Below are 27028 nucleotides of genomic sequence, written 5' to 3'. Positions count from 1 at the left end.
GAGCTGGTATTCGGACATAAGGTACGTGGTCCATTAGAAATTTTTAGCGAAGCTAGTGTCCGATCGAAGGGGAGATGTCAAAATTGGAGAGTTTGTGGAGGATTTGAAGAAGAGGTTATTTAGTGCGTGGAAGTTTGCACGTGATAATTTGAGTTATTCCCAGATGGTAATGAAAACTAATTTTGACAGGAAAACTAAAGCTCGTTCCTTTGAGCCCGGAGAACTGGTTTTGGTTTTGAGTATGGACCCGGACAATTTTCTTGAACCAAGGTATAAGGGTCCATGGAAGGTATTGAGGAAATTGTCTGAGGTCAATTACGAAATTGAAGCTCCAGGTTCAAGCAGGAAGTGTAAAATTTTTCATATTAATAGGCTAAAACCATATCACTGTAAGAGTGTTGATCCTCTGGCAATTGTTTATGAGCCAGGATCTGTGACTGAGGAACTTCCTCCTGAGGTTTCAGATGATTTAGTGTGTCATGTATCTTCAGATGCTCTTTTTGCTAATGTACAAAATTTAGAAGTTTTGCAGGAAGGTCTGGAACACTTAGATGTTAATCAGAGACAGGATATACTTAATTTAATTTATTCCTTTCCAGATTTATTCCAGGATTCCCTGGTCGTACTAATTTCCTACAGCATGATGTGGATGTAGGTAGTGCCCCCAGTTAAACAAAGTCCTTATCGGTTGAATCCAGTGAAAAGGGATATAGTCGATAAGGAGATTAAGTATATGTTGGAGCACGACCTCATTCAACCATCCGTTAGTCCTTGAGCTCCCCTATAGTTCTAGTTAAAAGGCTGACGGTAAGTTCCGCATGTGTGTGGACTATCGGAAGGTTAATGCTCACACAAAGAATGACTCATTTCCTTTGCCTCGTATAGATGATTGCCTCGACCAGATAGGATCTGCCAAATTTATTACTAAGCTCGATTTGCTGAAGGGTTATTGGCAGGTTCCGTTATCTGATCGAGCCCGTGAGATCTCTGCATTTGTTACTCCCTTTGGTTTATATGAATGTAGGGTGATGCCATTCGGGATGAAAAATGCAGCGTGCACTTTTTCAGAGGCTTATGAATAGGGTCATTTGTGGTTTAGAAGGAACTGAAATTTATATTGATGATTTGGTGGTATATAGTAATGACTGGCATACGCATTTGGTAAGATTGCGTAAGGTATTTGAGGCCCTTAGGTCTGCTGGTTTGGTTATTAATTTAGCCAAGTGTGAATTTGGTAAGGCTAAGGTTTGTTATTTGGGTCACGAGGTTGGTTTGGGTCAGGTGGCTCCGAAACAAGCTAACCTCGAGGCTATTATTAATTTGAAGAGGCCAGGTAATATTAGAGAGGTGAGAAGAGTTCTTGGTATGTTAGGTTACTACAGGAGGTTCCTGCGAAATTTCTCAGACCTTGCTCAGCCTCTTACTAAACTTTTAGAGAAGGGTCAAAAGTTTTGTTGGTCTAATCAATGTGAGGAAGCTTTTAATAAGCTTAAAACAGTTCTAATTTCTAAACCTATTTTGACTTCCCCAGATTTTCAGAAACCTTATATAATAGCTGTTGATGCCAGTGACATTGGCATTGGTGGGTCCTTTTCCAAAGGGATGATGAAGGTGAGGTACACCCTATATCTTATTTTAGCCGAAAGTTGTTGCCGGCTGAAAGGCGGTACTCAACCATAGAGAAAGAAGCTCTTGCTTTGGTCCGTACCCTGATGCATTACAAACCTTATGTGACTAATTTTTCTCTTCCTATAGAGATCTGGACCGATCATAATCCGCTTGTTTTCATTGAACGTATGAAAGGAGCCAATCAGAGGATCTTGCGTTGGGCTCTCTTGCTTCAGGAATTCAAGCTGGTTATTAAACATATAAAGGGGTCTGAAAATAAGATTCCTGACGCTCTCTCACGAATTTGAAATGTTTGCCTCCCCTCCCTCGTACGCTGACCTGCTCTTTTCTCCTGTGGGTTTGTATAAAAACAGTTTTTGGTATATTGTAAGTTATGTGTGCACGTGAATTTCTTTAGTTTAAAATTTGTAAGTTTGTTTTCTTGAGTTTTGTGACTCGGATTGGGTTGTTCTGGTTGGATGTTTGTTTGATGCATTGTGTGAAGGTTGGATCCGATCTGTGTAAACTTTCTTGTTGTCGTACATAGCTTAGATAGGTCACGGGCTCACGGGTCTGTAGCACAACACAGCCGTTTTTTAGGCGCTACAGGCTGGTGTATGAGTGGTGACCTAGACTGAGTTAAGGTTAATCTATTAAGGTTTTGGTCTTTATTTTCGTTTGACTAATATTTATGTTTTCAGAATAATTTAACCAGGTCACGGGCTCACGAGTCTGTAGCACAGCATGGCCGTTTTTTAGGCGCTACAGGCTGGTGTATGAGTGGTGACCTTGGTTGAGGTGGCACTATCCCCATGGTGGTCGCATTATATTATTGTTGTCGGTTATCTAGGTTTAGTCTTAAGTTATTTATCTCCAAGGTACGAAGTTTTTTTTAAGTTTAGTGTATAAATCTAGTTTTATTTTTAGGCCATTAACTTTAGTCCTGTTCCGTTGTTGTATTTAGGTCTGTTGTATAATGACCTTTGTTTCTTCTTTTCAGGGTCTGTGTTCTTGTTTTGTAGTTTAACTTTAGTGTTTATTTCCAGTTTCCGATATTATTTAAAAAAAAAAAAAATTGTGTAATTTTTTTTTTTTTCTCCGGGGAGGAAGGTATTAGAGTTAACGTAAATATAAGAGTTTCACTTATTCAATTTTGCAACATCAAGTAATCTAGTATTAAGTGTATTAGTTTTAAGGAATTAATATGTAAGGACGTATTTTTAAGGCAGTTTATGGAAAGCTTTGTTTTGGTTTCGTTAGTTTGCGCCTCCTCCCCGCTCGTTAAAGTGTTTGAACTATCGTATTAACGATTGTGGTCTTTTGTTTACCTTTTCTTGAGAGTGGTGCGACTCCCGTGTGGTGACGATTGGAGGACGGGGTTTTGTCTGAAGAGTTCGGGCCGTACTTTGCTTCCTGAAACATCTGCAGTTGGCGTTTAGTGGATTACTCCTTGAAACCAGAAATTGTTTTTGAAGCTGCCCTTCGCAGGTACAGTTCTGTCACCTGCGACGTCTTGTGTCCTGTAGCTGTCGCAGCTGTCTTTGTCACCTGCGACTTTGTCGTGCTGCCACCTTGGTGGATATCCTTGTCCAAGGAGTTGGGTGCCGTCGCTTTTTCCCGGTACTCCCGGAGTTTTGAGCAGCTTTCTATGATAATTTCAAGGACGCCCTTATAAGCTGCAGTTGAAGGAGCAATCTGGCTCGTGAGGTGGCAAGTAGGAGAAAAGCACCAGGTAGGAGTCTGTTTTTGTGTTGGCCGGGCAAGCTCGCCACCAGCTTCCCCCTCATCTGTGGTTACCTGTGTGTTCGTCCCCTCTCCTGTTAGCTGAGTCCAGTTGTGTTGAGAACACGGCCTCCCTTAAGGCGATAAGTTTATTTTGGATCACGGCTTTTCGTCTCTGAGAGAGGAGGTTTGAACTGTGTAATTATAATTCTATTTTATTATCTTTAAGTTTATATATATATATACGTATATTGTTACGATAATTCTATATTTAGTATTAGTCGGTGTGTGTTTAGATTGTAATTTGTAGGTAGGAATTTAAGTGTTTTCTCTCTTTTTCGACCTTTTCCTTCTTTCCTCCACTATTAGATATAGGTATTTATTGGTATTAAGTTTGGGTCTGGCCAACCTCTGAAAAACACATTATTTTTGTCAGTTTTTTTTTTTTTATTTGTGTATCTCTTCTTTTATTATCATTTCTGTCTAGGGTTTAGCTCTTTAGCTGTTAGGTTATCCCACGGGATAAATTAAGGACTAGTGTGAGTCCTAGGTACTTGCAAAATTGACTTGGTGTTTTTTTGCTTGTTAATAAATATTATTGAGTTTTCCCTGAGTGTTTTCGTTTTCCATTGACCATTGTCTGCCAGTTACCTGTGTACATCACTGAGCATACCTAAAGTTTAATTAGAGTGCACAAAAGACCTGCACCACGGCCCAAACAGGGTCTTAAGAAATATATATATATATATATATATATATATATATATATATATATATATATATATATATATTTGTTTGTGCATTTACTGAAAAAAATTTATTCTTTCATTTATGATTTATTTCACTCTCATATTAGCCTACGACATTCTTTGTTCCTTGATTTTGTGTAGCAATAGATAAAAACTTGAAATAAAAATTGTGGAGTACCAAACTGATAAAAGCTCGGCAATCATTCAAGTTATGCCGATTTGCGAAAGTAATTCAGTTATCATTTCTACCGATTATTAAAAATGTGCATGAATTTATACAGAAATGACTCTCAGGTACCAAGTGTCAAAGGCAACCAGCCAATGACAGCAAGTCGTTCAGTTTTTCGGACTGAGCATAAGTGCCAAAAGAGAAAATTCCTGATAAAGTGTTCAAAGTGATGACTTAATCACTGAGACAACACTTTCACCAAAAGGCAGGTGGGTGAAAAGCGAGTTTTTCTTTTTTATCTTTTTTAGTACAATTAAAAAATTCCGTACAGAGAAATATCTCTTCACTTTTTCCAGTAACTCTACTCTTTTCTCTTCCAAATCGACGTGTGTCTACTCGGTAATTTGTGATGAAAGTAAATGTCTTATTTTTTTAATTTTTATTTTTAAGGTGGCGGGGGCGAAGAACGACATGAAGTTTTGCTGTAGCTTGACAGATTGGTTATTATGAACGATGATGTTGGTGCTTCATCGAATGGTAGCTGGTTTCTTTTTAAAAAAAATGTGATCCAATTCTAATCATTGTAGAGTAACGTTAGATGGAGGTTGTTCAACTCTCTCTCTCTCTCTCATTTGAGAACCACGTCAAGAAGAAAGTTGATACATCATCCCACTGCTCTGGTTTACATTTCTTCATATATATTTATTTATATTCCTTGAAGTTATCTTTGAGGTAATTTGCATACTTCTTTCCTAGTTTTCCAGACTTGTTTTTTTTTTTTATAAAAACACTTCAATTTAGCCTTTCTTGTCTATCGTTCAGTGTGCAGGGGAAAAAACATCGTAGGGAAATATTGGTGAATTTGTTTGCAAATCACAGTAAATGATTGACAAAAAAAAAAGTCATTTTTACATTCTCTGTAATATGAGTTGCCAGAGGTATGCATTTCATTTTTAAAATCAAGGCAGAAGCTTTTAAAAGTTATAATTGAGTCAGAAATGAATGAATTCACTGACCTTCTTCTCTTAATATATATAATTATATATATATATATATATATATATATATATATATATATATATATATATATATATATATATATATATATATATATATATATATACATCTGTCAATTCCTACCGCTCTAAAAATGGTGCGCAGACGTTACGTTGTCCAAATTAACTGGGTTGTCTCCTTGAAACGGGCTGCTCTAGATTCATGACATGCTTATTCTTTAAATATCATTCTCATATTTCCTCGAGTTCTTATCACGATAAGAAAACTGCTGAAGAATGAAATCGGGAATCCTGGACTTCATTTATTATAACGAAGCACTCAGCATAAAATATCTGCGGTAAATTTTCATTTGAAGGAGCGCGAATGTCTAGTCGAAAATGAATAGGTTTTATGGTATTAGGATTGCCAAGAAGTTGTTGTATTATTAAGTCCTTAGATGTATTTGTGTTCAGAATGTACAGGTAATTTCCCTAGATACATTTATTCACAAATGAATAAAGAACGAAATATTTTTCGCCGCATTATAGTCCGGTGTCCGCCTTTGGGATGTTCAAACCTACTTTTCTCTGGCCCTTTGAGCGGGAATAGTCTTATATTGTCAGTACTCAAGCTGCATGGGGCTGTTGCCATTCCCGTCTCGCATCAGTGGGTGAGCTAAAAGCATAAATTACCGAATGGTTTCACTAACAAAGTAATTGTAAATTTAGGAGTAGAGAGAACCGCATCTCGTGAACGGGGCTGAAACCCACCAGATGTTTTTTGTAATGTTCGTTTCATGTTCCTAAAATGAAAAAGATGTGGACAAAATCATTGAATTTATTTGACTTCTGGTGGTGATTACACTGTTGAAGTCGACAGGAAAGTAATTAATAATTAACTGGCTTCCTTTCTGCCTCTTAGTAAAGTAACAATTTGGAGGTACTATCTCGGATGGTGAGTATTTCAAGTGACGGAACCGTCCGAGGGGCCATGTCCTTGAAAGTGATTTAATTCTCTGGTCTATAGAAGAATTGCTGTTCCACTGATGTTGCACTCATGATAGAAAGGAAGTGGAGAATAGGTTTTATAGGCTTTTGTGTAACTGCACACACACATACACACAAATACACACACACACACTAATCAGCAAATGAATCTAAACAGGCCCTACACGCCAGACCCAACCCACACTGAGTAAGGCGAAACATTAGCAAGCTTTCTGACATCTTCCAGCATCGTGATACGTAGGTGTCCGTCTCTCAATCAATATTAACATTCTGGTACAAAATATAAGTCCCGCATCATCTCTGATGCGTTTTCACACAGTATGAGCTTGAAGCAACTCTAAATTTACCACAAATTTCAATTACTTCTCGCATCTGGGTAACGAGTGGCTAAAAGAAAACACCTGGAAGGAAACCCATGGCGGGACGAACCTTTTGTTTGTACTGGCTCAAGCGGAAATGACAATATCAATTTGGGAAAAGGGATTATTGCTATAACTGTCATCCATTCATCGTTAGTCAACAAACCAACTATTGCCACTCGAATTTATCGGTGAAAGACTCTCCCGTGTACTACTGTTGTCTTTGATAATAATGATGGTTATTGATGATTCAAGGATTCGAAAGTTTTAGAAATCTAAACGGTTATATTATTATTTGTCTGCTATTATCGCAAATCGTTGGTGCTATATAATACAAAAGAATTTTATTGAAGAGGGTCACAGCTGTTGGCAATTACCTTCGTATCTGGGGGTGAAAATTACTTACCCACGCGTTGGGTGAAATTGAGAGAAGAGAGGAGAAATAATTTACTTAATGATAGTTGTAAATAAAATGTAAAAAAAAAGTAAAAAAATCGCCGAAGTTTCTTCGGCGCAATCGAGTTTTCTGTTCGTCCGCACTTTTTTCTGTCCGCACTTTTTCTGTCCGCATTTTTTCTGTCCGCACTTTTTCTGTTCGCCCTTTTCCTGTCCGCCCTCAGATCTTAAAAACGACTGAGGCTAGAGGGCTGCAAACTGGTATGTTAATCATCCACCCTCCAATCATCAAACGTACCAAATTGCAGCCATCTAGCCTCAGTAGTTTTTATTTGATTTAAGTTAAAATTAGCCATAATCGTGCGTCTGGCAACGATATAGGAAAGGCCACCATCGAGCCATGGTTAAAGTTTCATGTGCCACGGCTCATACAGCATTAAATCGAGACCACCAAAAGATAGATCTATTTCCGGTGGCCTTGATTATACGCTGTAACGCCTGTACGGAAAACTCGATCGCCCCGTAGAAACTTCTGCGCCTTTTTTACTTGTTTAAGTAATGGAATGGCATTACATTCAGGGAATACGGAAGCAAGGGTAGAGTCCCGCAGGGGACCGAAAAGAAATCAGGATTACTGGATTGCACGGAAAAGGCGGATTTTCTTAATTATGAAGTGAACACTTACTACAACAACAAATATACAGTTTCAAAGGAACGCGATTATAAGTAAATTAACTTTACATATGTAAATTACTTAATATACATAAATTAATCTTATATACGTAAAATAGTTTTATATACAGACATTAATTTCGTATATGTAAATCAATTTTATATTTGGAGATAATTTTACATACGTAAATTAACTTTACACATGTAAATTAATATTAATTCTATATATACATAAATTAATATTATATACATAAAATCATTTTATATATAGACATTTTGTATATGTAAATCAATTTTATATTTGTAAATTAATTTTATGTACATAAATTAATGTTATGTAGGTAAATTAATTTTAAATATACGTATATTAATTTTATATACATGAATTAAATTTATTTTGTAAATTAATTTTAAATATACGTATATTAACTTTAAATATACGTCAATTAATTTTATACACAAAAATAAAATTTTGTATACGTGAATTAATTTTATATTAAAATATACCGCTTGGTAACTTCCAGACTGCTTGACTGCACGAGTGAAATACAAATATTGAATTCAAGTCAAAATATCGTCGATTCTTGAAAGATCTCTGTGATCTAAACTAACAAGAAAAATATTAAGTTGTTATTGACAATAAAAATTACCATCTGTTATCAAAACCGCACGTTATCTGCATTACAATGAATATTACCAGTGATTCTCAAAAGGGTGTTGCCACAGACAGTGCCTAGGGGTGCCGCAAGATTGTCAAGAATTTTGTCTTGGCAAGATCATCTCAATGAACATTTGTGAAAAAAAAAAAAAATTTGCAGAAGTTTCATCAGTGTGTCTACTCTAATTATGTTTATCTAATTCTTCTGATATGCTCTTTGTTTGCACAGTATATTTCTGCACGTCCGGTGTGCTGGTTTTGGTTTGGGTATGGATCATAAGTTTATTCATTAAATAAGAAGTTAATTCATGTGATATGGTGGGGTGGTGCAGAACGGGTGCCACGGTAATGCTTACATTTAGTTAGGGTGCCATCACTAAAAAAAAGATTGAGGACAGCTGTTTTATACACTTGAAAAATAAGGAATAAGCACAGGAGTGATAAAATAATGAGCAAAGCCACGCCAGGAGAATTTTAACGTTTTACAAGCAATGCTTGTAGTATCAATGGACGCCAGCTGCTTGACGAAGCACAGGGTAAGCTGTTCTCAAGAAATGCATAATTTTCTCCCCGCCGTCAGACTATAATGATCGGAGTTACTAATGTGAGCTGGAGTTGCTTATGTGAGCTGGAGTTGCTAATGTGCAGACACTAAAGGAACTTTTTATCGACTGAATCCGCACTGAATTTTACAAGCAGGGAGGGTTTCAAAGTGTCTTTTTTCGTGGGAAATAATAATAATAATAATAATAATAATAATAATAATAATAATAATAATAATAATAATAATAATAATAATAATAATGAATATTTTATCACCTCGAAATATCTGTGACTATGAAAACAGACATCCTGAATTCTAATTCTGATCAGGTATATTTCGAAATCTGCCGGAATCCTCCCGCACGTGTATTCAATGAAATCTAAAACTATATTTTCGGTTTCCACTGAAATCTACTAAAATGAAAATTGATTCTTATAGTTGGCAATGATGTAAAATCCTTCTAATAACAATGAACTAAAATGAAAATTGAATTTTATAATTACTGCTGTAAAATCCGCATAACAACATGATTTGGATAATAGTTCATAATTGCTGCTCAGCTTATTACTAATTCGTGCATTAACCCGCGATTTGCAGAAGAAAAATGAAGTGGATAGGCGTAAAGAAATGTAATTGTGACGCCATATAGTTTTTATTTAAGGGGAAAATGAGGCTACTGCACTAAGTGCGGGTTATTATTATGAACTTGACGAATGCGTGGATAAGTAAATAACTCTTTCAACAATGGAGGTGAGGGAGGTACCGTCATGTTTTGTGACATACTTTTGGCGTATCGCTCGCTCTCTCTCTTTCTCTCTGTTTCGACACCTGTTTATATATATAATATATTTATATATACAGTATATATATATAAATATATTATATATTTAATATATATATATATATATATACTGTATATATATATATATATATATATATATATATATATATATATATATATATATATATATATATATATATATATATATATACAGTATATATATATATATATATATATATATATATATATATATATATATATATATATATATATATATATATATATATATATATATATATAGAATATACACAATGTATCTATATGTCTATATTTATCTATATACTGTATATATATATATATATATATATATATATATATATATATATATATATACAGTATATATATATATAAAATATACACAATGTATCTATATGTCTATATTTATCTATATACTGTATATATATATATATATATATATATATATATATATATATATATATATATATATATATATATATATATACAAAACCATACACCCTTTCTCTTGAGAAAGGGTAGATCCAGAAGGAGTAAGCCTTCTGTTTGTCATCAAATATATTTAGGGGTTCACCTCCTAGCCCTACTCTCCACTTCGCCCTGGCCGCAGCCCACAACAGTCGTCTAACTATCAAGCATATAATTCACAGGCAACGAAATAGGAAGTGTCAGGTAAATAGCCTATGTTTCCAGACATCACAAATTTGATTGAGGAAAGCGACTTACATGATTGGTCAGAATATTTGGAGGTGTCTGAATGAGAGAAATTGATTGAAGGAAGTCAGCGAACTCTTGCTTGTGAGGATAAGGGAAAATGGAGAGAGAGAGAGAGAGAGAGAGAGAGAGAGAGAGAGAGAGAATACTTATTCAACCTTCCCTTTGGCAGCCCATTTACCATTGCGCTATAAATCATGCAGATGTCATTCGCAGAGGAAATACAATGGGTACCTAATGCCAAGGGAGAGAGAGAGAGAGAGAGAGAGAGAGAGAGAGAGAGAGAGAGAGAGAGAGAGAGAGAGAGAACAATGAATCGAAGTCACTGAAACTGAAACAAACTGAATATGTTCACTTCGGTACCATTTTATACCCGAGTTAATCGTGGTGTATATATATTCAAAAGTCAACGTCCCAACAATCCCATTAAGGGGGCACGAGATTACAGCTTCCCTACAAAATATGTGAGCCTGCGAGGCCTGGCGTGTGCGCCGAGGCCGAGAGGAAGAAGGCAGGATTACTACCCAAAATAATTATGGTAAAAAAAGCACGCTGCGTTGACCTGAAGGAGGCGAATCCAAGTTGTGGGGAAGAGTGAGGATCTTTCATTTAGACTAAGAGCCTTAGATTCAACCCTTTCGTGGAATAATGATGCGTGAAGATGCACGAGTCCCAAATGAATATGAATCAGCTGGTGAGAGAGGAATTATTTGGGCACCCAGAGCAATGCCACATTCTTCTCAGAAGGCTTATCAGGCACTTAATATTATCCTATTTCGGCCTATCCGACTCCTGGTGAAAGTCTAGTGTCATATTTGGTTTTGGCTGAATTTTACGGCAGGATGCCCTAAGGTCTGAACCCTACCCTCCCCATTTATCCGGGCTTGGGGCCGGCACTGAGTTGGATTGGCTTGTCCCCCTTAGCTGAAGAGATACAAACGACTGTCAGAGGACGATGTGTTTGACCGAGCCAGGCGGAGGAGGAAAGCTGTCAGAAACATCGACCCCATATACTCTTACTGTAGAAGTGGGAAAAGATGCAGAGAAAGAAGAAGAATATGATTCTATTTCAGCCCTTACGATTTCTTAAGAGAACCCGTAGGCACAGTGCTTAAAAAGTCCAATGTCCTTTTGCACAAGGCAATTTAACTTATGTGAGTAGGAGTATGAGATGATTTCCACGATATTTGTATTTTTGAAATATCAAATAGAATAGTATATAGAATTTAGGCCGAAGGACAAGCACTGGGACCTATGAGGTCAGTCAGCGCTGAAACGGGAACTGACAGTAAAAAGGTTTGAAATGTGTAACAGGAGGCAAACCTTGCAGTTGAACTATGAATCAACTGATATGAAAGGGTGAAAAGTAAGATGGAAGAAAGAGAATGTGAACGGAAGTACAGCAAAGGAATGAAAGGGGTTGCAGCTAGGGGCCGAAAGGACGCTGCAAGGACCCTTGAATAATGTCTACACTGCCCCGCATGAGGTGCACTGACGGCACTAACCACCTACAGGCTTTGTCAAATGCCTTTCACTTAAGGAATTCTAAATTATGTGAGTACTGGTCCGCTGGCGTAGTGGTTAGTGTCGTGGCATGCACTCAGATGACGCGGGTTCGCGTCTCCCCCAGGGCAATGAAAAATCACTGGCCCTGTATCATGATCAGTTACTGCTGCAGCGTGAGGTCTGCAATGGGAGGTTGAAACCAACATTCTTTGGAAAGAAGCTTGAATTTCAAGTCAATGGCCCCTTTGGTGTGCTTGTTCCATGTGAATAGGTTTCATCAACTGAAAAGATTTCAGATTGAATATTTCATTAAAAGACTTCCCGCATTCTACACACTATCCTTTTTCCAATATGAATATTGGTCAGTTGCTATCCAACATCGCTAAGCCTGGAAAGCGAATTATAAGGAAAATAGAAAAGATTCCGTATAAGATTAATTCGCATAATACAGACATCCTTTTCAATAAGACCTGTTTAAGAGAGGGTCTATTTCCTTCTAATAATAATAATAATAATAATAATAATAATAATAATAATAATAATAATAATAATAATAATAATAATAATAATAATAATAATACGAGTATGAGATGACTTCCACAATCTGTGCATTTCTGTGGTTCAAACTTTGGGATAAATATCCCCCTTCCACGACGTGAATACATAAAAGCTTCTTCTGAGGAGTCTGCTGCAGGATCGCCCGCCCCCCCAAAAACAAATCGTCCTTCTGTGTACCTTCCAGACAATTAGCTCTCGTCACGAGTCCTGCTTCTCCCTCCAGCTGGCCAGAGAAAACAGTACTGCTTCCTCCTCTAGATGGGCGACAGATGGCGTCTTCTCCTTCTTCTTCTTCTTCCCTGGGACTTATGCTTTGAATTCCAGTCACCAATTCTTTTCGTTCTTTTTTAGTTTTCTGTAAAAGAGAACTATTATGCCCGCTTTGTCTGTCCATCCGCACTTTTTTCTGTCCGCTCTCAGATCTTAAAAACTACAGAGGCTAGGGGGCTGCGAATTGGTATGTTGATCATCCACCCTCCAGTCATCATACATATCAAATTGCTGCCCTTTACCTTCAGTAGTTTTCATTCTATTTAAGGTAAAAGTTAGCCATGATCGTGCTTCTGGCAACGATATAGGGCAGGCCACCACCGGGCCATGGTTAAAGTTTCGTGGACCGCGGCTCATACAGCATTATACCTAGACCTCCGAAAGATAGATCTATTTTCGGTGGCCTTGATTATGCGCTGTACAGAAAACTCGATTGAGCCGAAGAAACTTCGGCGCATTTTTTACGTGTTTTTTGTTTTTCCTTCTCTTTCGCGGACGTGGTGTCGGTGGCCTCACGGACGTATGGTGTCAGTGGCCTCAGATTTGTTTATTACAACGACAATTGTTCTCCTTCTGTTGTGACTGACGTCAAAACTCAAGGTCAAATTGTCTTCAACTTCATTGCTTACTGTCTGGTAATCTGAACCTTTTAATTGAAAACATTCGGTTGTGCTGTTAACTCATGCCAGTTTTTTTAAAGACTGGTTTTCTCTCTCAATTTATCAGGAAATTTGTCCTAATTGTTCACCATCTCTTAAGAAATGAATTGTAACCAGATTCTAAAACTCATGAAATTAAATGAACATGGAGTTATGTGATCCGCAATGCTCTCATTTAACGTGAATCCTGATAAACTTTGAGTGGGGTAGCATCACAGTCATGAGAATTATGCTTTTGTAGAAAAAGTATATATCGACGTCACTAGTGTTGAATATTCCAATACTGGTATTTACTCACAGATTTTACAAATGTGTATATGTATATGTATAAGTATGTATTACTATATATATATATACATATATATATATATATATATATATATATATATATATATATATATATATATATAATATATATATATATATATATATATATATATATATATATATATATATATATATATATACATCACACACACACACATATATATATATGTATATATACATATTTAATAAACGCCGACGACGTCATTAAATTCCTCTTCCTTTACTTCTGAGTGCTTTGTAAACTTTCTACCAAATCCGTCCCAGTTTCTGTTTACCCTCGAACGAAAATTTCTATTTACCTCCAACTGGGAAGATTTTTACAACTTGTTTTTGTGGTTTTCTTTGTTCCTCCTTCTTCTTCTTCTTCTTCTTCTCCCTTTTCCTCTTCCTCGCAGCTAAACGCTGTTATATGTTTAGGAAGCAATTTGGGAAAAGGATGAACGTGTACTGGAATCTATTTGCCCCGAACAGAATTATTATTATTATTATTTATCAGGAGATGAACCCTATTCGTATGGAACAAGCCCACAAAAGGTGCCATTGACTTGGAATTCCAGTTTCCAAAGAATATGGTGTTCATTAGAAAGAATTAACAGAAGGCGATTGGAAAAACAGAAAGAGGAGACCGGTTATTATAAAAACAGACAAATTGACATTTTAATAAATGAATAAAAATATAAGTAAAATATCATTATTCCCATTCCCGTCTCATTCGCTTCCGAAAACGGAGAATGTCAGATTGGCTTCTGCTGTCTACAATAAAAAGATGAGTAAATAGCTAACTAAAACATCAAATACTTTACAGTAAATTACAAAATAAAAAAAAGAATAAAGATATGACGTGTACGAAGACTGACATCACACATATGTCAGCTCAAACCTATTCATTTGTTTGTTTGTCTGTTCGTCTTCACGACGCGTCAGCTTGACGAATGAGAATAAATATTTACGTAAAAAAAAAAAAAAAAGAATCATTGTGGTTGATGCCTGACATCACCCAAACGGCGGTTTCCTTCAGACCCATTATTCACATGTCTGTGCCTTCGTATGTCTGTGAACGTTCGAGAGATGGGTGTCGGCTGTGTCAGTACCAGCAGATGGGGTTATGCAATAAAAAAAAAAAAAAAAGACGTGTCCCACTTACATTCATTCGCTCAAACTTTCGTTTGATTCGTGTTCTGACATTCGACCCGTTCATTGTAATACTTATGTTTTATATATATATATATATATATATATATATATATATATATATATATATATATATATATATATATATATATATATATATATATATTTATATGTAATACACACACATACATGCATATATATACTGTACACGGTATATATACATATATATAGATGCATATATATATATATTATATTTATTTTATTTATTCATTTATTTCCAGAGATTCAATTGAAACCAGGTAAGTTTCTTTCTCTCTTTAGGCAAGCATGAATACATTTGATAAAATCCATCAGAATCTCTACGCCACTGGCACTGATTGATTGACTGAAGACTGTGAAAAGTAACATAAATTTATATATACAAAGAGTTGATAGTCTGAAATAAACTGGAAAAAAAACACATAAAAAATTCTCTAATTAGCTTTGAATAATCCCTTACCTGAACTAACAAAGGCTAATTCATTCGTTATGAGAATCATGTTTAAACAGCATAAATGTATTTTCGAAAACGGAACAGTGTACTTTTTTTAAAAATTACTTTAACATACATGTACATGTGTACTCATATACACATGTACATATAAGGTATATTACACGCACACACATACACATTTTATATATATATATATAAAATGTGTGTGTAACAAATATGAACATACGTATACGAGTACACATGTACATGTATGTTAAAGTAATTTTTTTTTTTTAAAGTACAAAGCACGTTAAAAGAAGAAGATTGTTCCTCTTTCGAAAATACACTGATGCTGACTAAACACATTACACACACACACACACACACACACACACACACACACATATATATATATATATATATATATATATATATATATATATATATATATATACATATACACATTATATATGTGTATATATACATACATATATATTTATGTATATACATATATATATATATATATATATATATATATATATATATATATATATATATATATATATACATATACATATATGTACGTATGTATATAAGTACACAGCGTAAACATTTACATAAATGCAATCGCACTTGAAAATCAATAAAGAAAAAATACTTCTTTCAATTTTCAAGATTATATTGTGCCTGCTTGTGCGCGCGCGCGCATTCGTGTACCTACACAAATCAATAACCTTCCCGCATAAAAACCCCAGTTATGAAGCCGTCCATAAACAACGTTTTCTCGCCTCTACATTAACGTAATGAAGGAGACAGGGCCTCCACATTAAGCTAATGAACTCGGCGTCGGCCATTTGCGAACAAGGCAGGCGCCGTTTGAGATGAACAGGAGCTACTCAGTCAGAAATGACATCCCGATTTCTCTTCTCCTCCCACAGCATAACTAATGGATGTCCAGGGAGCAGAAAATCCCGTCAGAAAAAACGCGAGAGTAGGCCTTATGCCTCAGTGGCTGCTGACACGGCCCAGGGAGATTGACTGACTTGGCTGTCTTCTCGCTCTGTTGCTGTAGCATTGCTAATTATTTCTCGTTTTTTTTCTTGCTAATTGACGAAATTGGATGCAATTTCAGTCTAGTTTCTTTTTGGTAAATTAGTTTTTGAGTTTTGGGGGTTTCCTGAGGGGAATCTGATTGTTGACGGAGTTAAAATCTTCTATGATAGCCATATTGATTTCATTTCATATTTTCACTAAGGATAAGCTTTATTTCTTATGATTTATAGCATAAAATGGGTGTGATTCACTTTGACGAAGCTCTTGTTTTACAGAGAAGTCAATCTATTCATCAATAACATTACTAACACTTCAAAAATCAAGATGATTATATATCTGTCACCCTTTGCCTGTAACTTCAATTTCTCTCTCTCTCTCTCTCTCTCTCTCTCTCTCTCTCTCTCTCTCTGTGCAGGATGATTTCCCTTTGAAGACCTCTTGTGTCTATAGTCTGCTGACTGTGCTTAAGGGTTTTCACAGCTGAAGACTACAGAAAGAAAGATAGTTAAATAGTTCAGTTCATTTCATCTGCTGCTTTGTATTATCATTACTTTAACTGATAAGATAGTAGAAACGCTTGTATTATTATTATTATTATTATTATTATTATTATTATTATTATTATTATTATTATTATTATTATTCAGAAGATGAACCCTATTCATAAGGAACAGGCCCACCACAGAGGCCACTGACTTGAAATTCAAGCTTCCAAAGATTATGGCGTTCACTCGAAAGAGTACCAGAAGGTAAAGGGAAATACAGAAAGAGGAGATCACTTATTAGAAAAACAGATAAATTACCAAATAAATAAATAAATAAATAAATAAAAGACAAAACAGAAAAATAAATAAATGAAAATGTCAGCAATGTACTACCTCCACTCTAACCGATCCGAAACACCAACGTAGGCTCTCAGTCGTCAAATCAAAACAGATGGCACCTTTTTGCAATGACAGGTAGGAGCAATTAAAGGTTATATACAGGTCGTGATTTAACCTCGCCCTAACATCAGCCTCCTCTTGTAAAACGAGAGGGAGAACGAGAGTGAACAAGAGTGAATAGGAGTGAAACTTTGTTATAATTCTTAATATTGTTTTATACTATTATTTTCCACATAATTTCTGTCATTATCATCATTATGAATTCTATTTTTTCTACTTCTTCAGCAACTGTGTGATACTGCCGATTATTGGTTTTATTTATCATGTTATTTTATGTATCTAGACTGTGTGTTTTGTATTATATTGGTATATTCCATGTATATGGCCCTGAGCTGAAATAAATGATATTATTATTATTATTATTATTATTATTATTATTATTATTATTTAAGACAAAGGTCAAGCGCTGGGACCTACGAGGTCAATCACCGCTGAAAGGAAAATTGAAAGTAAAGAGGTTTAAAAGGTGGAACAGGAGGAAAACATTTTGCAGTTACACTATGAAACAATTGTTAGGAGTGGTTGGAAACGAAAACGGAAGATATAACGTAAGATATACGAATGGAGGTACAGTAAAATGAATGACAGGGGGTGCAGCCAGGGGCCGAAGAGACGCTGCAAAGAACCTTAAGTAATGCATACAGTGCACCTAGTGAGGTGCACTGACAGCACTTAACCCCCTACGGAGATAAGAGTGACGGGGGTGGGGAGGGGGAAGAATTTGGAATGCTGTCATCGGCGAGATCTGTCACTCGAGGCTAAACCACTTCGTGATCTGAGCAAATAGGTCGGGAGACATTTTTAAGCGCCGTAGGAGGAACAATAAAAGAAGTAGCGGTTCAGCGGCTTGTTTCAAATGTAAGGCTGTGTCACGTTCCGCCTGGTGGTGACAATTGGCTGGAATAAAGACCTTTATTTTTATTTTTATTTTTTTTTGGGGCTACTTCCTCGGTTGGTCGAAGCACCTGTTGCAGGTGCGATGTTAAGCCTCGATAGTTAAGTCAGTGGAAAGGTTTAATGAGTGAGTGTATGTGTATGTGTTTGTGTTTTTGTATGTATGTGTCTTTCTGTATGTGTATACATACAAGAATTCATAAGGTAAGAGACGAAGTTGAAATAAGAATTTCTATCGTACAGAGTTACCAGTGATTCATAAATAATTATAACACATTTGTTATAATCAAGACCACCGAAAATAGATCTATCTTTCGGTGGTCTCGGTATAATGCTGTATGAGCCGCGGCCCATGAAACTCTTAGTCGGCCGTGGTGGCCTGTGTTGTTGCGTTGCCAGGAGCACGATCATGGCTAACTTTAACCTTAAATAGAATAAAAACTACTGAGGCTAGAGGGCTGCAATTTGGTATGTTTGATGACTGGAGGGTGGATGATCAACATAACAATTTGCAGCCCTCTAGCTTCAGTAGTTTTTAAGATCTCAGAGCGGACAGAAAAAAGTGCGGACAGAAAATGGTGTGGACAGAATAAAGTGCGGACGGACAGACAAAGCCGGCGCAATAGTTTTCTTTTATAGAAAACTGAAAACTAAATAAACAATAATTATCAATTATCATCAATAACTAAAATCCTCATTGGCACGAGTAGTGATCTAGCGCCAACACTTTATTGTTTTTTTTTTCTTTTACATTTTTTCAATCTTATTTAATCAAGTTTCCGTTTTTCTCCGAAAACTCAATTACAATCTCGTTTGGCTTCAATTACCGGCATATTCCTTATTCCTCTCGGTAACCTTTCCTTTGATCTTCGGAAAATATTTGGAAATAATCTATCGACAGGTCAAAGTTAATATTTCACATTGGATCTGACTGATAGAAAATAGAATATAGAATTTTGGCCAAAGGCCAAGCGCTGGGACCTATGAAGTCATTCAGCACTGAAAGGGAAACCGAGAAATAAAAGGTTTGAAAGGTGTAACAGGAGGAAAACCTCGCAGTTGCACTATGAAACAACTTTTAGGAGAGGGAGGAAAGTAAGATGGAAGAAAGAGAATATGAACGGAGGTACAGTAAAAGGAACGAAAGGGGTTGCAGCTAGTGGTCGAAGGGACGCTACAAAGAACCTTAAGTAATGCCTACAGTGCAACACAGACGGCACTACACCCCACCCCTCCAGTAGAGGTATGACTATCTTATGAGAGTATCTCAAAATTAATGGTCTAGGAGTGATTTTTGTTTATCGCTTGACGCCAGGTAGAGGTAAAAAAAAGTCAATCAATCAATTTACTTTTAAGGCTGATTCTCTCCTTTTGTGATGAAGTAATTTCGTTTTAGCGATTAGAGTAAATAGGACCTAACATGATTTTTTAAAATTGACTTTTGAATAAAAATGTCTGCTTCACGAACCGTAAGAACGACCATAACCAGGCTGCTCGTCAGTGCACCTCATGCGGTACACTGTAGGCATTGCCTAAGGTTCTTTGCAGCGTCCCTTCGGCCTCTAGCTGCAACCCCTTCCATTCCGTTTACTGTACCTCCTTTCATATTCTCTTTCTTCCGTCTTACTTTCCACCCTCTCCTAACGATTGTTTCATAGTGCAACTGCTTTGAGGTTTTTCTGCTGTTACACATTTCAAACCTTTTTTTATTGTCAATTTCCTCTTCAGCGCTGAATGATCTCATAGGCCCCAGTGCTTATTGGCCTTTGGCCAAAACTCAATATTCTATTCTATTCACTACCAGGCTGTTAAGAATCTCTCTCTCTCTCTCTCTCTCTCTCTCTCTCTCTCTCTCTCTCTCTCTCTCTCATATGTGTACATTTAGCAGATTATTTATTTGATGATTCTACGCAGCTTATTACTTATGGAACTTCATATCTGGAAAACCAAAACTCCTCGTGCAATAAGGTCGAGCCTACTAAATATGATTTCTCATTTTAGGCAAAAACATCCTTTTAAAAAGGAAGTGTAACGATTTCCAAAGTGGTAAGATGAAACTATAAACCGTCCAGAGTATAAAGTGATGGCGGTAATAAAAAATCTACAAACAACTATACAAAAGAAAATAACAAATAACGAAACAAGACAACAACAAGAGAAGGAACACTGAAACCGGGAGATTCCGGGAGCGTGAGTTTTGTTATTCAAGTTTGCATTCAACTTCTCTCCTTGAGGTTTCCTAACCCCATTTCCTCAGGGCTCCCCAACCTCCTGGGGTCCCCTCCTCACACCCCTTAGGATTCTCTACCAAACCCCAATCCCCAACACCCTGGGGGTTTCCAGCCAACTCCCCCCTACCTTCCGCCCAGAGGCTCAGTACACAATAGGAAGGGCCAGTCATGAATCTCAATTGTATACACAATACACTGTAGCCTACGTCAACAATACTGTAGGCACGTGCGCGCGCGCTTTCGCGCTAACGTGCAGATGCACGGAAAGCCGTACACACACGTTACCTGCACGCACTGCAAATAATCCTACAAGAGACTATCATGTTTATGCTTCAGAGAAACTTTGTGTGTCTTTCTCTGAGTACCATAGATGGAAATTTTATTTCACAGTCATTACTCTCTCTCTCTCTCTCTCTCTCTCTCTCTCTCCGATAGCTCTAGGGCTTCAAATGTGGTCCCTGCCGCTAGCAATAGATCCATATAGATTCTACTGAAATTGGAAAATTGTAATAAATTGGTGTTTGTTTCAAGTACGAGCTATGACTGCTAACATCTTAAACAATCCCGTCTTTTACAATCATTTGTAAACGCTAATTATGAAATTATAGTTATAAAATGAAAATCAGGTTGTTACAGAAATTAGATCTGGAAGGTTTTATCTGAGAAAGAAGATACCTTTGCATCCATCACTGCCAGAAAAATCTAAGAATATCTCTTCCGGAACACAAACACAGACATACATCGAACGGCTGGTGAACGGACAGACTGACAGACAGACAGACAGACAGACAGACAGACAGACAGACACACAGACACTCACACATTTATAAAATCCAAATTGTAATTACCTTTATTTCACCGAATATGGTGATAAGGAAAGTAATCCTTAATTATTTACTATACAAAGTCAGTAACTTTTGGCTTCAAAATTTTAGAAGCATCGATCAAATGCAAGAATTATATATTAGGAAGACGTAATAATAATAATAATAATAATAATAATAATAATAATAATAATAATAATAATAATATATAATAATAATAATAACGGAACTACGATGACCCAGCATATATGACATGAATCTTAATGTGAATTATGATTCAAGAATATCTAAAGCAAGCTAAATTTGTCAGCCTTGAGAATGATGTGGTCTTTTATAATGATTACAATGTTCAGTCGTTACAATGACAAATTGTGCTATAATGCTTCATTAACGCATAGAGGCCTGCGAGCTAAAGAATGATCTAGGAGAGTATTTAAAGTCTAAGAATACTCAGTATTTATAAAAATAAGACAGTTGGGGGTGTTTGGAAAATAATTGACAGATATAGTGTCTGAAAAATAATTATATTTAATTTAATTTGTATCAGATAGTTGAAAAATGATAAACAGAACTTAAAAATAAGTAACTGATAACAAAAAGAATGCCGCATATATATTCCTGCAGTTGAGTTTAATTATTATTATCAGTCAGAAGATGAACCCTATTCATATGGAACAACCCCACCAAAGGGGCCACTGACTTGAAATTTAAGCTTCCAACGAATATGGCGTTCATTAGGAAGAAGTAGGAGGAGGTCAAGAGAAATGCAGACAGAAGAGATCACTTATTAAAAAAGAAAACGAATAACGAGCAAATTAATAAATGTAAACAAAATTAAGAAGTGAAAATAATAATCACTATACCTGGCGACTCGTAACCTGAGTCGTGAAGATGATCAAATTCTCTCACTGACTCATAATGCGACTCAGACTCGACGCTCTCAGTGTCTTCCGTTGTTCTGTGGTTGTTGTTCTTCCCTGATTCGTTATTGTTGTTGTTGAGCTCATCAGTTTTTGTCTCGTCAAACGGACGAGCCAAGTTCTGGCTTCTGTCATTCTGTTCACTCTGATTCACAGACATTTTCCCATTTTGGTCTGAGGAATCTTTCACATCACAGACGTTCCCCGGTTCCTCATCAACGGCCTCATATAGAAGAAGCCCCTCGTAGCTCTCCTCGCTGTCACCTCTGATTTCACTGTAAGCGTCACTGTTGGTGTGGTCACTGGCTGTATAGTAGAGGGAATCTGCAGCAGACTCCTCGCTGTCTGTGTGATCGTCACTACTAGGAATACCCGTCGGTATAATGTCACTGTCCGTCAACCTCAGGTCACTGTTACCGTTTTGGGGTTCACTCGCTTCCCCTCTCTGAGATTTCTTCTTCTTCTTCTTCAGTGTAAGAGTTCCACATTCCTTGAGAGAGGATTCTGGCGCGTATTCAGCCATATCACCACACGATATGGAATCATCACACGTGATGAAAGTGGCGTTGGTGGTGTTGTTGGTGGTTTTGGTGCTGTCGGCGATGGTGTCGGCAGGCAGCACAGTGGCAGCAGCCTCGGCCATGTCTCGGGTTGAATGGCAGGTGTTGAAGAGGGTGCTGTCAGGGCCTCCCCCAAGAACAACAGCTTCGTCACGCTCGGCGCAGTGACCGCCTCTGGTGGGGCGCAGTAGAGTCTGCCCACCGAGAGGGCTTCCATTCCTCTCTTGGTTCTTCTTATTTCCTGTTGCCTCTCCGTTGGTTACCGAGGGTTTCGCTTTGGTTCTGGTGAGGGAAGCATATCCATCAGGGATACGCTTGCTAGCCCTTGGGAGCGTCCATGTACTTCCTTTTCCCTTCGGAGGACGTAGAGGAACTCTCTCATTATCAAAAGGTCTTGTTAACGACTGGTGGCTTTCTTTGTAACACATGACTTCCGAGTAACTTTCTCTGGGGATATGTTTACTCAACCCGACGTCCAACGGAGGGGGGCTTGCAGCCCCACTGATTAGCTGGTGATTTCCACTGCGTTCGTCGGTCGAGCGATTTGCTAAATGAGATCGAGTGGAAAGGGTGGTGAGGTTGTCTATTTTCCTCAGTAATTCTGGCGGCTCTGCGTCGAGATATTCACTCCCCGGCTCCATAGACTCTGGGGGGCTACACAAAATTTGGGAAATGGTGTTCACGAGGCTGACGTCCTCTCTTTTAGTCAGCTCGTACGAATTCTCGTACAGACTTTCTAATCCATCCTCGATGCTGCAGACGCCGCTGATATCTAGCTGACTGTCTGGAACGTCCTGGAATCCGGGTTCTTCGCCAGCTACATCAGCTGTAGTGGATGAGGAATGGCGATCAATTAGTGACTGTGCTTCCTGGGGTTTGAATCCACCCAGCATATCCGCTGACATACTTTCTACCGACTTTCTGTTGAGGGCCTGATTGTCTGCGAGGGCCTCTTGGTCTTCGCAAACCGTCATTTCAGTCAGGATTGACGAAGGATCGCCACCATCGATCATTTCGTAAATGGGCTCTTTTGGGTCATTATCAGACCCTCCGCCACCGCTAATTTCGATCATGTTGCTGTTGACAGTTATGTTGTAGCCAGGGGCGTCCCTGGAAGCTACCGGAGGCGGAGCTCTAGGTCCATTTTCTGCGGAAGGGGCGCTCAGTTCGACAACGGCCTTGTGGACTCTGACGCTGCGAAGAGTTCCTTCTTCTGCAGTCGACTGGTGGGAAGTGGGCAGCAAGACTTCCTTACCGCTCGTAACCACGAGCCTAGTTACTAATTGGTCTTGGCCCTCATCCTCCTCCTCCTCCTCCTCCCCCGCCTCCTCCCGAGGGCTTCTTCCAGGTCCCCCGCCTCTTTCACTTCCGTTTTCGACGTCGACGACGACGAAGTCGATCCCGTTTTCTTTGCGGTCGTGTTTCGAGCTCTCTTGGAAGGGGCCGTTCTGAGTCACTCCGACTTCTTCTGCCCCGCTTTTCAGTTTCCGGAGGCTCTCTCTGTAGGCCTTTTCGAGTCTGCGCTGCTCCCTTCTGCGGGAATTGAGGCAGTTGAGGAAGAACAGCGTCTGCACGCAAGTGTACGTGAGGCCTACTAGGCCTAGGACGAGCACTTCCAGCATTATTATTAGATGAAAGACGGAAACCAGAGGTTGACCACAATACCACCCGCGAAATCCATCATGTCATCGACCCAATCACGTCACAAAAAAGCAAAGTTGATATTTTCAATCACCTGCAAGAGAATAATTAATCAATAACGGACCGTCATTCACGAGAGAAAGATATCTCGAGAAGGCGCGAGAAGGTTCTGGCGCTTTCATATATCACTTAATTTCGTTCGAGGAGGAGGGAGAGGAGGATTTAGGTGGTCCTCATAATTGCCGAAAATTTCTGAGTCATTATTTCACTCTCACGAGTTTCTCTTCCCCTCCTCCTCTTCCTCCTCCTCCTCTCGTCTTCGCAAGCTTGGCTCTCTCACGAGATTAGTCCTTGGTCTTGTCTCATTTCGATTCTTCTCAAGAGACGATTAATGTGGTCAAAGAGTGAAATTGGCTTTCAGTTAATTGAGTGTAAATTAAAAATGAAATAGTGGATATATATATATATATATATATATATATATATATATACACACACACACACATACACATATATATATATATATATATATATATATATATATATATATATATATATATATATACCTATATATATATATATATATATATATATATATATATATATATATATATATATATATATATATATATATATATATTATAGAACTGTGTCATATTGTAAAATTTACAATTAGATGATGAGTGGTTTGATAGCAGTAACAATAAAATTCGTGCAAAACATAATAATAATAATAATAATAATAATAATAATAATAATAATAATAATAATAATAATAATAATAATAAAAAGTGAAAGAAACTAATTAAAGATATCATCAACTGGATCTATAATTATCACTTCTCGTTCAAAGCGATTTTAATTATTCTGAAACTTCATTTCAGAGCTAACTACTTTTGCACGGACGTGATCTCACAATATGAATACTGAGTCTAATATACTAAAAAAAAAAAATACTCACGAGTCTTCAATGGAGAAAGAAATTCACAGCTATGTATGGGTACATATATCTAAAAATAAATCTCTACAGAGAGCTTTCTGGAATCTGTTCGATTCCCCTTTTTAATCTCTATATTGAAAAATAAATCTCTACAGAGAGCTTTCGGGAATTTGTTCGATTCCCCTCTTCAATCTCTATATTTTAAAAATAAATCTCTACAGATTCCCTGTATTCTAAAAATAAATCTCTACAGAGAGCTTTCTGGAATCTGTTCGATTCCCCTTTTCAATCTCTATATTTTAAAAATAAATCTCTACAGATTCCCTGTATTCTAAAAATAAATCTCTACAGAGAGCTTTCTGGAATCTGTTCGATTCCCCTTTTCAATCTCTATATTTAGAAACAAATCTCTATAGAGAGCTCTTTGGAATCTGTTCGATTCCCCGTTTTAATCACTGTATATAAAAATAAATCTCTACAGACAGCTTTCTGGAATCTGTTCGCTTCCAGAGAGCTATCTGTAGAGATTTATTTTTAGATATACTGTATGTACTCATACATAACTGTGGATTTCTTCCTCCACTAATTCAAATATTTGGAGGTTACCAGAACAAGTTCTACTGAAGCACACGTGCATTGAAACTTGGGAAATTCGGGGTCTCATGGCTTAAAAAAATGAGTAAAAAATGCGCCGAAGTTTCGTCGGCGCAACCGAGTTTTCTGTACAGCTACTACAGTGTATAATCAAGGCCACCGAAAACAGATCTATCTTTCGGTGGTCTTGGTATAATGCTGTATGAGCCGCGGCCCATGAATCTTTAACCATGGCACGGTGGTGGCCTATCCCATATTGTTGCCAGAAGCATGATTATGGCTAACTTTAACCTTAAATAAAAACAAAACTATTGAGGCTAGAAGGCTGCAACTTGTTATGTCTGATGATTGGATGGTGGATGATCAACATACCAATTTGCAGCCCTCTAGCCTCAGTAGTTTTTAAGATCTGAGGGCTGACAGAAAAAAGTGCGGTCGGACAGACAAAGCCGGCACACTAGTTTCCTTTTACGGAAAACTAAAAATTAAATAAAAACTCTCGGTTTGAAAAAGGTAAATTAAGGATCCCAAAAATCTTAGTGTTACAAGTTGTACATGAAAGATGTCCCTAAATAGGTAACCATTCAGACTCTACGATTCAGTGACTGTTTTATTCCCTAAAACAATTCTCCTTGCATTTGGATAATTTATCTACATTTTTATCAACTTACTTGCTCATTTGTTCATTTATTTTTTCAAAATAAGAGATCTCTTCTTTCTGTATTTCCTATTACCTCCTCTTACTTCTTTCCAATGAGCACCATATTCTTTGGAAGCTTGAATTTCAAGTCAATGGCCTCTTTGGTGGACTTGTTCAATATGATTAGGGTTCATGTTCTTAATAATAATAATAATAATAATAATAATAATAATAATAATAATAATAATAATTCCTAAATTCCTAAAAGAAAAAGGATTTGGTGAGGTTATGGGTTGAGGGAAGAAGGGTCTCAACCTCACTCGACCTCACACAAGGTCAAACTCAGTGCCCACATCTAGCAACAGGTTAGAAGAAGAAAACAGTAAAAAGAAAAGCGATTTGATGGGGTTATGGGTTGAGGAAACACGGCTCTCAACCTCGCAAAACCTCTCT

General features: G+C 37.2%; 1 protein-coding gene across 1 annotated transcript in view; it reads right to left on the bottom strand.

Annotated features, from left to right (window-relative positions):
* Positions 1-27028, bottom strand: part of f (forked) — a 67066-nt gene that overhangs the window by 33556 nt on the left and 6482 nt on the right. Inside the window, 1 exon segment of the mRNA XM_067120851.1 lies at positions 22144-24495. Coding sequence (XP_066976952.1) covers positions 22144-24382 — 2239 coding nt within the window. The 5' untranslated portion in view covers positions 24383-24495.

The sequence above is a fragment of the Macrobrachium rosenbergii genome, chromosome 19, assembly GCF_040412425.1.
Source record: "Macrobrachium rosenbergii isolate ZJJX-2024 chromosome 19, ASM4041242v1, whole genome shotgun sequence".
Lineage (NCBI taxonomy): Eukaryota > Metazoa > Arthropoda > Malacostraca > Decapoda > Palaemonidae > Macrobrachium > Macrobrachium rosenbergii.
Note: the sequence above shows the minus strand (reverse complement) of the source record. Positions and strands in the feature narration are given on the sequence as shown.